Source organism: Platichthys flesus, chromosome 22 (genome assembly GCF_949316205.1).
Source record: "Platichthys flesus chromosome 22, fPlaFle2.1, whole genome shotgun sequence".
Lineage (NCBI taxonomy): Eukaryota > Metazoa > Chordata > Actinopteri > Pleuronectiformes > Pleuronectidae > Platichthys > Platichthys flesus.
Genome location: NC_084966.1, coordinates 4292980 through 4308998, shown reverse-complemented (window position 1 = coordinate 4308998; position 16019 = coordinate 4292980). Strand labels below are relative to the sequence as shown.

Sequence of the window (16019 nt, the reverse complement as noted above, 5' to 3'; positions counted from 1 at the left end):
CAGGAGAGGAACTCCCAAACGTCAACAGGGCAGCTGCTGCATCTAGAGCCAGTGACCCTCAATGGATCAGGAGCTGAGCTGAAAAAGTATTATAAATTGGAAAGAACTATAACTTCACAAAGTTATTCGTGGTATTACTACACACAACTCTATTTGGATTCCACCAAACGTAACTTTGTCAGCCAGACTGTGAAGGAATGAATCACTCAGGTGTTCTGGTTGGTCTCTCTCCTTCCTCCTCGCAGCCTCGGAGCCCAACCTGAAGCTGCGCTCTCGGCTGAAGCAGAAGGTGAGCGAGCGGAGGAGCAGTCCTCTGCTGCGGCGTCGGGACAGCCCCATCACCACGGCCAAGAAACGCTCACTGGACATGGCAGGCAAGAGACACACAAACACACTGGCTTCCCGTCTTGTGTTCAAATGTTTTAAATTTGTATAGTTTTAAGCTGATGTGTTTTCTTGTGTGTTTCAGACTCTGCATGTAACAGCGCCCCGGGCTCAGGGCCGAGCTCCCCGAATAACAGTTCCAACAACATCCCCAATGAGAACGGCATCACTGGGTCATTTTCCAACAACCATGAGGTAACACACACTCACACAATAAATGAGTTTGCTGATATATTGAGCTGTTAATGTTCTCATTTAGTTTGTGTGCATCTTCCACCACACTTCAGTTTCTTTGTACGTTTTATTTAGTAGTTGAGTTCTTCTGTTAAAGACATTTCTACCGGGCATCTCTCTAAACCCAAACCTTGGAGCCGCTGGTGATAAACAACTGCAGATTTTCTGGCCGTTACTGATGGTGTGAAATGTTTTAGCACCAAGACGCTGATTTACTTCTCCCCTGCAGAAAATAAAATCACGTGTGAAAACTAAATATTTCCATCAAACTTTCCCAGAGTTAAAAGGTTATAAATCTCTTTAATAGGAACGGAGTTAAAACTGAGAATTTATGCCACAACAAGAAGCAGCACTATAACTATGAATTAATTATGCATACTTTAGTGTCAGGGTAGCTTTGCTGTTTTATGTGGCTGCTGGACTACAGGTGCTAGTTATGAGCTTTTAAACTTGGCAGCCTGGAGCGTGAGCAGAAAGGCTCAGAGTGAGGGATGAACCGATAATGGGTGTGGAGAGGAGGAGAAGAGCGGAGGAGATGGCGAGATCCTCTCTGTGGCAGCCATTAGGGCCACTCAGGCAGTGTGGAGGGAGCTCGTGGCGGTGACGGTTTGAACCGCCGGCAGGGTGCAAACAGCTCTCTCCCCCATGTGTGCGGACGTTTGCCGTTTGCCCTCAGCGATTTTCTTCATGATGCAAACGCTGATAAATCATTTGAATGTGCTTCCCAGGCGTCTCTGGCCCACAGGCTGAGCGGTGGCGCTGAGCACGGCTCCGTTAGCCAGCTGTCCCTCTACACTTCGCCATCCTTACCCAACATCACCCTGGGGCTGCCCGCAACTGCCACGGCCACTGCTGCTTCAAACGTAAGGAGGAGACTGCTGCCAAGCTGGCGAGATTGCTAGCAGATTGACTGTGCATCTATTTAACTGTGAATGTGGGGTGTCTCCTGACAATTCATCAGTGCTGGTGTTCACTCCCTCCGTCCTTCTCCCAGGTGACCTCGGCCCAGCAGGACGGAGGTCTGCAGCCGGCCCTCTCCCTCAGCCCTCCGTTCCTCTCCGGTGGCCACTTGACCCCCTACCTTGCTGAGGCGGGCGGGGGAGCAGGCGGACATGGCGCTCACAGTCCGCTGCTCCAACACATGGTGCTCATGGAGCAGAGCCAGGCACAGAGCCCCCTGGTGACAGGTGAGAGTAACATAGTCAAACTGAAGTTTCTGAAGCGATAATTAGTGGCAGAAGTAGCAGAGCAAGCTTATGAGTGGAAGTAGTTTGGGTAAAAATTGATTTTAATAATACGTGAATCAAATCCCAGAAGCATTGTTCACTTTCGCTCCTGTCACTCGCCGGCGACCAACACAAAAAGAAAGTCCTCTCCGTGTGTGTGTGGTTCACTGTGTGCCCCCTCACGCTGACAGACGTCCATTCATTAGCTCTAACTAATGAGCTCCTTTCATATGTCAGGGTATGCTATGAGACTGTGACATGGTCGCTTTGTGAGCCCTTTCCCATCAGCTCATTTACCGACCTGCGACATCGCTGCTATTTTCGTCAGGGGCATAGGCAGTGAATGGACAGTGACGCACATACGGACATGTGTTTGTGTGAGTCCACGCAGGCGAAAGACGTACAGACAAGGACGTCACACGCCCACACACAGGACAGCAGCGGAGAGCAAGATATCACAGCCCACTTGCAATAGATTCCATCGGAGCCATAAAACAAAGTCTCCAACTTCACCCTTTAATATCCGCTCCTACTTCTTCTAAGTCTTTCTACGGCTGCTCTGCCATGTGGTAGCATCAACATCTATCTCCTCAGATCATTTCCCAGGCTCGACTGAGTCTGCTTTCTTACTTTTCCTCCTCAGGATGTGAAACTGTAAATGCATCTAAGACGTTTTCCCATATCCCGGCTCGTATCCTCCCAAAAGGAGAATCGCTGTGTGGCAGCACAGATGGTAGTTTCCATTTGGTTCACCAATCCACCTGCTAACTAATCTCAGGTTCAATGAGAGAAATTAAAAATCCAGGTGTTGAGAAATTTACACATAGACTCATGTGTGTAGTAATAGGAAAAGTAATATCTTAGTGTTTTGACTGAACCAACTTTTCACTGGGAACCAACCTGGCGTTAGTATCGACTCTGTGATCTTTGGTTCCGCCGCCTCTCACAGTCTTTCCTGTCCGTCCCCCAGGCGTGAGCGGCCTGTCCATGTCCCCAGCGGCGTCCATGGCGAAGCTGCAGCGGCAGCACCGGCCCCTGGGGAGGACCCAGTCGGCCCCGCTGCCCCAGGGGAGCGCGGCGCAGGCCCATGCCCAGGCCCTGGCCCTGCAGCAGCTGGTGGTGCAGCAGCAGCACCAGCAGTTCCTGGAGAAGCACAAGCAGCAGTTCCAGCAGCAGCAGCTCCACCTCAACAAGGTGAGAGATTCATCCTGTTCTCTGCTCCTTTGACCTCTTCTTCAGTCCTTTCTTCCCCTCTTCTTACGTGCACCCTTTAGCTTTCACTAAAGGTGTGTTACCACGTTTTCTCCAGACTCTTTATAGTAGTACATGTTGTCATGTTTATTGTTATATAACATGTTATAAGCATTTAGATAGAAGAGACCTGAGATCTGAAGTTGTATTCAAATAAACTGATGATTGATTAGGCCGATAAGCCACAGTGGGGCTGTAGTGTAGTTGTTTGTGTAGGCGGCAGCAACTAACACAGCCAATAATGTGTTGTAGCTGTGTGTGTGTATGTGTGTGTGTGTGTGAGAGCGAGAGAGAGAGAGAGAGAGAGAGAGCGAGCTTCTTGATTTTATTCAGCCGTTCTCTTTCTCTCTCTGCTTCTCCCTCTGTAGTATTTTTGTTAGCGAGCAGGCGGAGGCAGTTATGCGTTAATATGTACAGCGCTTTGTGTGTGTCTGTGTGTGTGCGTTTGAGAATGGTTGCGTCCACGTCTCTGTGTGTGTGTGACTGTGGCGGAGACAAGGTAACCGTGCGCTGCCATGGCAACGCAGCGGAAGCCGTCTCCTAATATGGTCGGGGAGGAAGCGCGGCGCCGCTGCTCTGCACGGTTTTACCTATTCGGGCAGAGTACTCGCTGGAGGAGAGGTGGGTGGATGAAACAAGGGATTTCCTCTCCTCCTCCTCCGCCTCCCCCGCTCTCTCTCTCTCTCTTTCTCTCTCTCTCTCTCTCTCTCTCTCTCTCTCTCTCTCTCCCTCACTCCCTCCATATGTTTGTGAGCTCTCAAGTGGCAGCTTCTCACACAAACATCTCTATAACAGCCTCTGGCACACAAAGGACAGATTCTACAGGAGTTTTTGTCAGAGCTCAAATGAAAATCTCCTCCTCTCGCTCTGAGTTAATCAGAATACAAGAGGGTGGAGAGCTTCTTTCTGTATTCACTCAAAGGACCTTCCTGTTTTATATCATCTTTGGGTTTTGAACCCAAGGATGTCAAGCTATGATTTACCCTCAATCTGCATGATTCTGGACTGTGGGAGGAAACCCAGATTATGTCTCAGCCTGCAGCTGTAGCTCATTGGGATTATTCTTATGTCACCAGGATGTAATTGCATAATATCTGGATCTATCCTAAAAGCAGACATCACATCACCAGTGTGTGGAGCCAGAGCAAAGAGCAGAACACGACTTTGTGTTTCATTTGTGTTCGTTAAATTTGACATTGACTCTCACTCTGCGACACAACAGCATCACGGCTGATTCCAATCTCACAGATCACTTGTGCACATCGCTGCATCCTAATGTTTCTCTGAGCTCCGGGGAATTGGGAATCACAGTTGTAGCTCTGAACGTGATCAATTCAAACGATGTTTGACTTCACACACCTTAAATGATTAATTGTTAAGTGATTTTATTCCTATAGCCCACTGCTTTGGTGATTGAGAGGGAAATGAATGAATGTGTTTGGGGGGGGGGCAGGAGCCAGAGAAGGGCAGCTGGGTTGAGGGAATGTGAGGCAAAAAGAGGGCAGCGGGGGAGAAGTTTGTTTGGATGCAAAGAAGACAGTAGAATAGTATGGGGGGGGGGGGGGGGATGAGAGCTGGTGAATGCTCTGACGTCAATGCTGTCCCCTGGCACAGAGCCAGCGGACCCTGAGGCTTACAGCTCTGGGAAACACACACGCGCACACACAAGCACACAGAGAGACACACACACACACACACACCTGTAGATTGAACCCACTCTGGAGGTTTTCTTCTCACATCACAAACACTCATGGGGGCCGGTGCTGCCCAGCTTCTATCGGCTCTCTGAGTCGTCCATGTCAGTGACGGAAGATGAATAGACAATTGAATCACTTCTCAGTTAACAGCAGGCCCCAGAACGAGTCGATGAAAAGTGGCACAACAGGGCGTGTGGAATGTCTCTGTTCCACGAGACACATTTTGCCCCGGGGTGTAGTCGGCGGAGCGGCCTCTCACATTCAATTAGAGCGGATAGGTTTGAAATGAGCAAGACACCGATCTGACTCGGTAATCCAAATTAAGCTTGTTAAAAGAAGAATGCTCCAGAGAAAGGAGTGATTTGCCAGGAATTAGATTCAGAGAAGAGCGTGCCTGTTTGTCTGAGTGCAGCCTCACACATCGGAGGGGGATTCATCACATCCTGCTCTTTGATTATGAAGTAAATCTCACATGCAAGATTCATCACCCGCTCGCCTCCCTCCCTGCAGATGATGGCCAAGCCCAGCGAGTCACCTGTGGGCCGCCAGCACCAGAGCCACCCGGAGGAGACGGAGGAGGAGCTGAGGGAGCACCAGGACGGCGGAGCTCTGCCGCCGGGGGTCACCATCAAGCAGGAGCCCCTCGACCCGCAGGAGCTGCAGGAGGAGGCGATGCAGCAGCACCGGGAGAGGCAGGTGGAGCAGGAGCTGCTCTTCAGACAGGTACAAGATGGGGAGCGTGATTTAAAAAACAAATCGACACAAAGAGCAAAACATCTGCTCCGGTTTACAGCTGGAAACCAACATGGGCCGAGAGAATCAATATGACAGTTCAGAGAATTGATTCCTTCTCTGCTCGGCACTTATGTATTGCAGATGGTCCTGGGTACGTCCTGGGGAGGTAAAATCTCAAAACATCTGAGCTGTTAAAACGTTGCTCTGATCCCTGAGGCGTCCCGCTGATTAAATGCTGAGGAGAAGTGGAAACTACATCATTTGTTTTGGCTGCCATCATTTGGCCATAAGTTGTACTCGTGATATAAAACACGTCAAATCAGTTTTCCCTCCCTTTAGTCCTCTAACACATTTACATTCGAGGCGTTTCACAACACGACTCATCACGGCAAGTGGCCAATTCATCTTCTTTATTTGTGTTTTGCCACTCTCGTTTATTGTGTGGGCATGAGCAGCAGGCGTTGTTGTTGGAGCAGCAGCGGATTCATCAGCTGAGGAACTACCAGGCGTCCATGGAGGCTGCCGGCCTGTCAATCACCTTCCCAGGACACCGCCCCCTGTCCAGGGCCCAGTCGTCTCCGGCCTCGGCGTCCTCTTTTCAAATCAGCGTCCAAGCCCCCGATCCTCCCGTCAAACCTCGCTTCACCACAGGTCAGCGTCACCACCGCCTGGAGCTGTCCACGCTCATATTCCAGATCAGCGTGACATCGATAAGTCAATGATACGACGAGTGCATGTTCCTGTGTGTGTGTTCCCTCAGGTCTGGTGTATGACTCCTTAATGCAGAAGCACCAGTGCATGTGTGGAAACACCAACAGCCACCCGGAGCACGCTGGACGCATTCAGAGCATCTGGTCCCGGCTGCAGGAGACCGGCCTCAGATCGCAGTGTGAGGTACGTGAAAGGTTGAAATATCAAATGTATCCTCGCTGAGCGTTACGCAAAGGATGAACTGTATATGATAGTTGCGTTCCTCTTTGTGTGTGTGTGTGTGTGTGTGTGTGTGTAGTGTATCCGTGGGAGGAAGGCCACTCTAGAAGAGCTGCAGACGGTTCACTCTGAAGCCCACGTCCTGCTGTACGGAACCAACCCTCTCCGACAGAAACTTGATTGTAAGCTCTCACACACACAAACACACACACACACACACACACACATACACACACACACACACACACTCTCATTTATCTTCGCTATGTGTCTCTAATTTACTGTTAATCTCCTGATCCCCAGGTTCAATCACTCCCATGTTTGTACGGCTACCGTGTGGTGGTGTGGGGGTGAGTACAAATGTTGTTCAAGTGTATTGATGCAGGTTAATATTGCGATATTAAACGGACACGCATATCTGAAATGATTCAAGTGTTTCCTCAGCTCAGGTGTGTGAGGAAAGTGTGTGTTTGTGTGTCTGCAGGTGGACAGCGACACCATTTGGAACGAGGTGCACTCCTCCAGCGCGGCCCGCCTCGCCGCCGGCTCGGTGGTGGAGCTCGTCTTCAAAGTGGCCACCGGGGAGCTGAAGGTAACGCGTCACACTCGTCCAGTCATCGTCTCTTCGGCTGTTTCATCATCTTTAAGATCTCACGCGGCCCCGGCAGTCTTCGATAATCCTCAAATGTTTGTCTTGAAAGCACTCATCTGCACATCCTCAGGGAAATACAGACGTAAAAAGATTTCATTCGAATATGTTGTCTGTAAGCGTCTGTAACATCCAATTATCCTTTAATTGGTTGAGTTTAATTAATCAATCAATCGTTAAATTTAATATTTTGCCTGTTAACACTTGATATCAATTCGTATTGTTTTTCCGAGGTTTATTGCTTCAGTAGCTCGAACAGCTCCGCTCCTGTTTATAAAATCCGACACGCACTGAAGTCGAGACATTTTCCAGAAATGTTCCTGACGAGGCTGAAAGTGAGAAACGTCTGAGTCGTTTGCTTTGGACAGATTCAGGAGCTTTACTTTCCAGGACGCTGGTGGAATATTTGGAAAATGTGGGCGCGTTGGTGAAGCTTCTGACATGCCACAGACCTGACATCAGGCTCCGCCCATCGGCTGAATGTTCTGGACACTTTCCTGTTGTTGTGAACGTGTGATCAGCGTCTGTCTTGTCTTTCCAGAACGGTTTCGCTGTGGTCCGCCCTCCTGGACACCACGCTGAGGAGAGCACCCCCATGTAAGGCCACAGCCGTCGCCACACGTAACCCATACATCTACAAACACCAGCGTCTGGAACAGATGTGACACCAATCATTGAGATTATTTATACATAAAGTACCGAGTGGCTTTTATCCTGCCAGCTGTTTCAAGGACTGCTGTATTTATTTCTCATGTCCTTCTCACATGTTGAAACGTGAAAGTGGAGCAGGAGAGTGCTCTTGGCTTCGGCTGAGTTTCATCAGCTCTCTCTCTCTCTCTCTCTGTCTGCTGCTGTTTCAGGGGTTTCTGCTACTTCAACTCGGTGGCCATCGCAGCCAAGCTGCTGCAGCAGAGGCTCAGCGTCAACAAGATCCTCATCGTGGACTGGGTCAGTCTCCGCCCCAGTAACGTGTCTCAGTGGGAGGGTGATCAGATACTACAGATATCCCGTAGTATCTGTTTTTTAAAAGGCACCCAGGGTAAATAGGACTGTATGATGATGTGTGTACTGTTTACCCTCAGGACGTTCATCATGGTAACGGCACCCAGCAAGCTTTCTACGATGACCCCAACGTCCTTTACCTGTCTATTCACCGCTATGACGATGGAAACTTCTTCCCTGGAAGCGGGGCGCCTGACGAGGTGAGTGTGTGTGTGTCTGTGTGTGTGTGTGTGTGTGTGTGTGTCTCACTGCTAACCGAGCAGCTGACGAGCAGGAGACTTGCTGCTGCTCATGAACGTGACTCACAGGTTCTTCTTCTCTCTGCAGGTGGGCAGCGGCCCGGGAGTCGGCTTCAACGTCAACGTTGCCTTTACTGGAGGCCTCGATCCTCCAATGGGAGATGTGGAGTACCTGGCTGCCTTCAGGTACCACACACACACACACACAGACACACACGCTTTAATTCAGATGACAAGCCTGAGAGTGAGTCAGGGCAGGTGAGAAGGTAACCGTAGTAGCTTGTGGTGGTAAAGAATGGATTAGATAACATTTGTTATTTAGCATGAAAAACGTGATAATGCAGAATTATCCACTTTCCCATAAACAACACTAATCTGCCTTTTTTCCTGTTTGATCATCTTCGTCATGCACATTGACAATATTGGCTGTTCCGCTGTTTGATCTTTTAAACTCCACCCTCCCCTCCACAGATCAGTGGTGATGCCCATAGCCAATGAGTTCGCCCCGGACATCGTGCTCGTCTCCTCAGGCTTCGACGCCGTGGAGGGACACCCGTCCCCGCTGGGCGGCTACACTCTGACGTCCAAATGTGAGTGAAGTGTGTTTCTTATCTCACACTCAGAGTTAACACAAGTGAGAGACTGACACCGGTTGTGCCTCCCTTGGGAGGACGGTGTGATTTGAATTCCGAGCACAGGCCCCATTTACATATACACCCATGTCTTGTGTGTAACCTTTCTCCAGGTTTTGGCTATCTGACCAGGCAGCTGATGACCCTCGCTGGAGGCCGCGTGGTCCTGGCTCTGGAGGGGGGTCACGACCTCACCGCCATCTGTGACGCCTCCGAGGCCTGCGTGGCCGCCCTCCTCGGCCAGGAGGTGAGATCTGAATCCTAATTAACGATGATAAATCAGAGAGTTGAAAATGGACGAGACAAAGCAGAGCACGTTATTGCTTTGGTTATTATAGACCGATGTGAGGAGCCATTTTAATGAAAGGCTATTTCATTTATTTTAATCTCATATTAATCTTCTGTGGCGGAAATGTAATAAGAATGAAATGCATTTTAAAGAAAACATGATATTGTTCTTATGCCAAAGCTGTTATTTCATCCCCTTCATCTTCCAGCTGTCAGATTTATTCTTATAATATATTGAGGTGGTTTTGGAATTAGTGGAGTTGATTCATTTTCAGCTCAAATGTCCAAAATTTTTGATAATTGCATCAGAAAATGACAAAAATCATTCTTAGGTCTGAGAGTCTAAAGAGCTGATGTCCCATGGTAGATTATTTCCCGGCCGACCCCTTGTGGAAAGCATTGGAACTGCAGCCTGGTACATGCTGGTGTTGACATGTTGTGTGTTTGTCCCGTGCAGCTGGACCCGCTGCCAAAGGCCGTTCTGGAGCAGAGGCCCAACCCCAACGCCGTGCTCTCTCTGGAGAAAGTTATAGAGACCCACAGTGAGTTTGTGCACAACAACACAACACTGACACTGTGTGTAAGACTCAGGTGAAAGGGAAACATTGATAGAAAATGAATACAAAATAAGTGTTAATGGGTCCTTTATATTTAAATACTTTATATTTACATCGGGAGGGCACCAGGGGAAAACCTTCAGTTGTGTATTTGTCTTTTCATCCTCCTCCTCCTCCTCCTCCTCCTCAGGTAAGTACTGGCGCTCGGTGCACCGCTACTCGCCGCTCTGTGGGCTCTCCCTGCTGGAGGCCAAGCGAGGAGACTCGGAGGAGGCCGAGGCCGTCAGCGCCATGGCCTCGCTGTCCGTGGCCAACACCAACACCATGGAGCAGAGGTAAAGGATCCAGAGTCAAAGAAGTTTCACAAATCTACTGTTTCTAACCTGAGATGAATCAGATTCCAGGTATTTGCACCGTCACCACAAATAAAGCTCAGTAAAGGTCAGGAGGTCATCAGCAGCAGTGGAAGATAATATTTTACAGATGGTTTGTGCTCTGAGGTCTAACATCAGTTTGTGTGTGCGTTTGTTTTCCCAGCAGGCCGGAGGAGGAGCCGATGGAGGAGGAGGAACCACTGTAACGGCGGGAAACACAAGGGTGTCACACTGTTACCATTGACCTCCGTGGAGAACGTCCTCTTTGAGCTGCGACGAGTCTGGACTGAACCCTTCATTTAGTCCCCCTAAACCCCACTCACCACGTCAGTCACCTTGATTGGCGGCCCCTCGGCCAAAGAAACGAGGGGGAGGGGGTGGGCTCAGCCTCAGAGAAGGGAGCCAATCAGGAGACGGAGGACTGAATTGGGGGAAAAAATTAAACATGACAGCGTCGCTTTGGCGGCACTCGCTGAGAGACACTTTTTTCTGTCAGTCTTCACACCCCCGACGTTAGCCCCCAGCGGCTAACCACGTGACTAAGGCGAGTGTGTTTGGAGCGGGGGGGGGGGGGGTAGATCGGGTCTCACCATAGAAAGGTGTGATAACAGGAACATACGGTGCTTTACGCCGCTGCCCTCTGACCCGCGCACACACGTGGACACCAGGGACAGCAGACGCCCCCGGCTGTCCACCGCGGCTCGGGGATTCTCTTTTCTCTTTTACTCGACTATTTTTCCTGACAACCTAAGGGCATCGCAGCAACTGAGATAATATTTTACAAGATGCGTTTCACTGTGGACTTTGGTCGGCCGAAAGTTTGAGTCGGCTTCTGCAAAGATTTGACGGTGAGTCTGTCACCGCGCCGGGCCGGCCTGTCGCTGAGAGGAGACGAGGGGGGGGAGGAGTGCCTTGAGGGAGGGTCCGCTGGATTTCAGGATTGTTCAGAAACAGATTGCCTTAAAGTTTTCGGTGCGAGGGAGGGAGCGAGGGAGGGAGGGGGGAGATAGAGTGAGTGCTTTGAGCGCCGGATATAGAGCAAACAATCTTTCAGCATGTTTACTTGGATTTGTGATGAAGACAAACGTTGACGTCTCTCACAGCCTCTCGTGAAGAGTGACTTTACTTTTGGATGGATCTATTTTTCTGTAAAACTAAAAAATAAAAGAGACATAAAGACGACGCTTTGTAAACGGTAGTTTCCAGCTTCAGTAGAAAAAAAAAGGGTGCAGACGCGGAGACCTTCAAAATAAGGAAATTAGAAAAACGGCCGAAAAAAAGGTTTAGCCTATCATGTAGCTTCCCTTCAACCGAAGTCTGAAACACGAAGCATGCGTGCGAGCAGAGAGACCCGGCATTTTTCCGCAAGATTTTTTGAATGTTGTCCAAACAGAGGAAGCCAAGCAAGAAAAGCCAAAGCATGAGTTTGCATCTACAGTAGTTCTTTCACTCCACTTAGCTGGCGAGTTCGACAAAACCTTTCTTGTACTGGTCCTTCCAAGATAAGGCTCCTGGTACCCAGTTCAATGTTTACTAATGTAACCCTTCACTGATCAAGTGAGCTTCTCGTTTCTTTTTTTTTTTTTTTACACGTGTGCTGACCGACCTCCCATGCTTTTGCCGGTTGGCAACTACCGAGCTCAACACTCGTCATGTACATTGAATTGAATATATTTTAAGGGGCGGTAATGGAGTATCGCCCGTTTGTATCTACATGTTTTGTTTCCACATCAAGTTGTCAATTTACAATATCAACAAACAAAAAAAAAAAATAACGTGTTTGGTAAGCGTGTCCACTTTTTATTTTTTTATCGTACAAGATTATTTTTCTAACTTTTTTCATCCATAGATTTGGTTGTGTGTTTTTTATCCGTTTTCTGGATAGTTATAGGGCTGATGTTCACCCCCCCCGAAACTTTCTTTCTCTCTCTTGTATTTATCAGAACCAAGGAGCGACTCTTTTCTTTCTTTCTCTCGACGGCTCCTCCCGCATTTTCATTGACTGTGTATTTATAACATGTACTGTTTATAGGAGATTTGTATATGGAAAATTTATAAATGTACTCTTAACTAATGACAGCTATGATATTGTGAGCAAGAACCAGTGATATTACTCCACGGACAAAAAAAGAAAAGCAGCGTATTTAACTCGTCATCGACTGCACTGTTTCCAAGCTGCCCTGAACTGGTCTGGACGCGGCGCCTCAAATTGACTTTTTCGACAACATGTGATCACTTTGTTGCCTAATGGATCCATTTTCCTCTCGTGCACGGGCGAGATGCACTTAACCTGCACTTAACCTTTCAACTGTGACAACATCACACATCCAAAAAAGAGGTTTAGAGGCCGTTTTATGTAGCTAGCCGAGATTTGCTCGGTGGGAAAAGAGAGGAGGAGGACGCGGATGTGAAGGACGTGGACGGAAATCGTGAGTCGATCATTTTGAATATCCACTCTGAGCATGCATGAAAATCAGAGTCTTCTAGAGCCTGACCGATACAGATATTAGGGAGTTTTTTAAAATTCCATTACCGATAAATACCAGCCAATATTAAATATACACTAAAAAAATGTAAAAATATTGTAATTAATCCTTCAATGAAAAGAAAAGAAATGTAATTGTGTTTACATTCTACATATTTAAACTCTATATCTTTATTTATCCTGTATATACTAATATTCTTGTTTGGAGCAAGTGTAGTGAAACTCAATATCCCCTGGGGATCAATAACTTTCGTATTCTCATTATTACGAGATATAACAGTGTAAGTTTATTATGAATAACAACAAATGAATATCAATCAAACCAGATATATAGAAGATGAATTTAGAAGGTAAAGTTAAGTACGTATAATGTAAACATAAATGCACATCTTTTCAGCCTCGCTCATTCTATAAAAAAAAGTTATGGATATCATCGGCGAGTTGATAAATCGGTCGGGCTCCGGTGTCGTCCTCTTCTCTTCCCCCGCCCGAACAGATCCGACGCTAGGACATTCAAACCAACTCCCATCCGTCACCTGCTTTGTTCAACACCCGATTAAAGACGACCACCATGTTTGTTTCAGTTGATATCATCCTATAAACTTGTACAATTTGACATCAAGTCGTTTTTTTTTTCTCATGTCTAACAAAACATTCCACTTGTTACTCGTCAACATTTTCTTTTTTTTGTTGTTGGTTTTATTTAAAGACGAATCTGAGGTTTTTTGTAGAAACTTTTTTACTACTATTTTCTTTCGTTGCCGTCTGCTAGCGCCAACTTTAACTCTTTGCATGGATTGTGAGTCAGCATGCCTGCTTGTCTATGTAATAAAAAAATGTATTTGCACAATAGAAGAAGAACACTGGAGGACTTAAAAAACGACTCCCCGCCCCCAGAGGGCACCAGGCGGGACAGCTTTCTTCCTCTCTGGTGTTCGAGCTGTTCAAAAGACTTTTGTCCAAATGACTCCACTGGGAAACATTTGATATTGTTCTTATTGAATATAAGGGATTTTGACAAGCACTAAACAACATGTATGGACTTTGTTGAGGAGACACGATCTCTGACAAACCTCTGCCACGTTCACAACTTTAAAAAAAACAAGACTCTCCCAAAGAATGTTCCTCTTTCAAAGATTTTTTTAAACGGGCACAAATGACGGATATCTGAAAAGTTGAGAAAAGGTTTGGAGAAACAAAAAAGGGCATCGTCGATTGATTGTCACACCCACCTCAGCCAGTTCAATATATATATATATATATATATATGTATGTATGTATATGTATATATATATATATATATATAACCACTGTGGCTCAAGAGCAATTCTTGGTTTACATGTAAATGGATTGAAAAGTTATTTTTTGTTTGTTGTTAGTCTCTATCGATGAAAAATGTTATCTTTCTTTGGGACCTACGCTTTGGACATTTCATCTCTGACATCATCTATAAAATATATTTCTGAAAAATACGAGCATCTCTGGTTGTGTTGACTTTTTGTATTCCTCCGCGCTGGCGACACCCGGTGGCCGGAGGCATCGTGGTGTCTGGTCGTCCATCCTCTGTCTCTTTCTTGAGAAGACGCATCTCAAGAACATCTCAAGAAAACCTTGAAGGAATTTCTTCAGATTAAAGTGACCTTAGAATTTAGCAGCGAAAGGTCAAGGTCACGTTGGCCTTTATGAACACGTCCTCCTGAGAATGCCTTGTGAGAATCATTTCAAGTTTTGTAGAAATGTTCACTTAGACTCATGGATTAACTGATTAGATTCTAATTTGTGCTTTAAATTAACAGACATTAAAGATGTTAAGCGGTTAAATAAAGTCACATTTCTGACTTTTTAAGGTAATTTCCCATCAATAACAGGGTCTAGACAATAATCCAGTATCTGCTCTTAACCCCAGACAAGAGGGTTACGCTTCAGATTATCCCCCTGATGACGAAGTGGGATTATCAGGTGACAGAAAACCTGAGGAAGCTTTTTCACCTCAGTCCAAATCCATGTTTGCACAATCCAAGTGTCAATAATCATCACTGCTTGTTGTGTGGTCGTGAAGATAGTGGGATTCCTGAGACGTTTTTACAAAGATAAAAACCATCCTGGTCTCGTGCACCAGTGAGATTCCTCCTGTTCCTGATTTGCTCTGGATCCTAAAACCGGCCAAATTATCTGCCCGGCACATGACCATCGTCACCAGAGTGAAGAAGGAAGGTCTTTGGTTTGAGGAGACGTACAAGGAGGCATGAAGTCTCAGCTGACTCCGCTCTTGAGTGGAAAATCTAATTGAGAGAACCAATATCACAAGTGTTCACGCCGGATTTAGGCAAAGTCCAAGGCAGCAGCTGTCAGGTGACCTCCTCCTCCTTTTGGTTTTTCTGTCTGTGCTTTATCTGACGGCTGTGACGAGTCTAAAGACCAAAGGGCTGCAGGACACTGATTTGAGGTTTGATCTATAAAAGGAAGAAAAAAGATATAGTTGTGTAAAATATAATATTATAAAAAGCCAGTAATCAAACACATGAGGCCAATTTAAAAGGGAATGCTCCTAATAATAATTATGCTCCATTTTTACAGGCCTTCGTTTTTAAAGGTTGACAAATGGGATATTTTCATACAAATATATGATGAAACTTCTCAAAATTATTTATAAAAAAGTGAAAATAGTCTTTCTGTTCATCTCCAGTCAACAAATTCAAGAAAAAAAGTAATAACTAAAAAATGAATATATATATATATAAATATATATATATATATATATATATATATATATATATTTAGACCAGAGAAACTGTGCTTAGTCTCCTGATACCACTTATACACAGACATTATTTAATTGGCTGCCTGAGGTTCGTCATAAAAAATGGAAACGAGAAAAGACAACAAAGAAGAATTGTATAAAAATCCTATCCCACTTTTGTATACCTTCTTTTTAACTTGTCCTATTTATTAAAACAAAAAATGTGCCACTTTAACAGATACACACCTATTTTTTTTGTCCTTATCCTTGTTATGTTACACAAACATATGCTCTTATATATAATTTTCATCTTATTTTTATCTGTTTTCTATTTTATTGCCTATTTTTCTTTATTGCATGCTTTTTACGACACATAACTAGATAACTCCTATAGTATTTTATTTTGTAGTATGACCTATTAATGTATGTTTGCTTTAGCTGTGTAAACACACACCAGGTTGTTGAACCAACACATGATGACCCACTGACAGATGCTAACAACCCGGGTGCGAACACAACGTGTTGTTGTGCTAATGGGATCCAGTCCCGTCCAATGAGGGGAGGTCACTTCCCTTTTCCTCCACAAACACCCGGCT

General features: G+C 46.3%; 1 protein-coding gene and 1 long non-coding RNA gene across 2 annotated transcripts in view; one reads left to right on the top strand and one right to left on the bottom strand.

The window, feature by feature from the left end:
- Positions 1 to 14155, top strand: part of LOC133933265 (histone deacetylase 4-like) — a 36132-nt gene extending 21977 nt beyond the window's left edge. The window contains exons 6-25 of the mRNA XM_062380239.1: positions 246 to 374; positions 470 to 579; positions 1347 to 1481; positions 1613 to 1805; positions 2815 to 3038; positions 5303 to 5515; positions 5983 to 6178; positions 6288 to 6421; positions 6537 to 6639; positions 6761 to 6807; positions 6942 to 7049; positions 7648 to 7703; positions 7967 to 8054; positions 8189 to 8308; positions 8436 to 8533; positions 8819 to 8937; positions 9093 to 9226; positions 9725 to 9809; positions 10015 to 10159; positions 10365 to 14155. Coding sequence (XP_062236223.1) covers positions 246 to 374; positions 470 to 579; positions 1347 to 1481; positions 1613 to 1805; positions 2815 to 3038; positions 5303 to 5515; positions 5983 to 6178; positions 6288 to 6421; positions 6537 to 6639; positions 6761 to 6807; positions 6942 to 7049; positions 7648 to 7703; positions 7967 to 8054; positions 8189 to 8308; positions 8436 to 8533; positions 8819 to 8937; positions 9093 to 9226; positions 9725 to 9809; positions 10015 to 10159; positions 10365 to 10404 — 2477 coding nt within the window. The 3' untranslated portion in view covers positions 10405 to 14155. The remainder of the gene's footprint in view (positions 1 to 245; positions 375 to 469; positions 580 to 1346; positions 1482 to 1612; positions 1806 to 2814; positions 3039 to 5302; positions 5516 to 5982; positions 6179 to 6287; positions 6422 to 6536; positions 6640 to 6760; positions 6808 to 6941; positions 7050 to 7647; positions 7704 to 7966; positions 8055 to 8188; positions 8309 to 8435; positions 8534 to 8818; positions 8938 to 9092; positions 9227 to 9724; positions 9810 to 10014; positions 10160 to 10364) is intronic.
- Positions 12948 to 16003, bottom strand: LOC133933266 (uncharacterized). Its single transcript, XR_009912046.1, has 2 exons — positions 15878 to 16003; positions 12948 to 15136 (listed from the first exon to the last, which is right to left on the bottom strand). It is a non-coding gene; the product is annotated as an uncharacterized LOC133933266 (long non-coding RNA).
- Between the last annotated feature and the right edge of the window lie 16 nt (positions 16004 to 16019).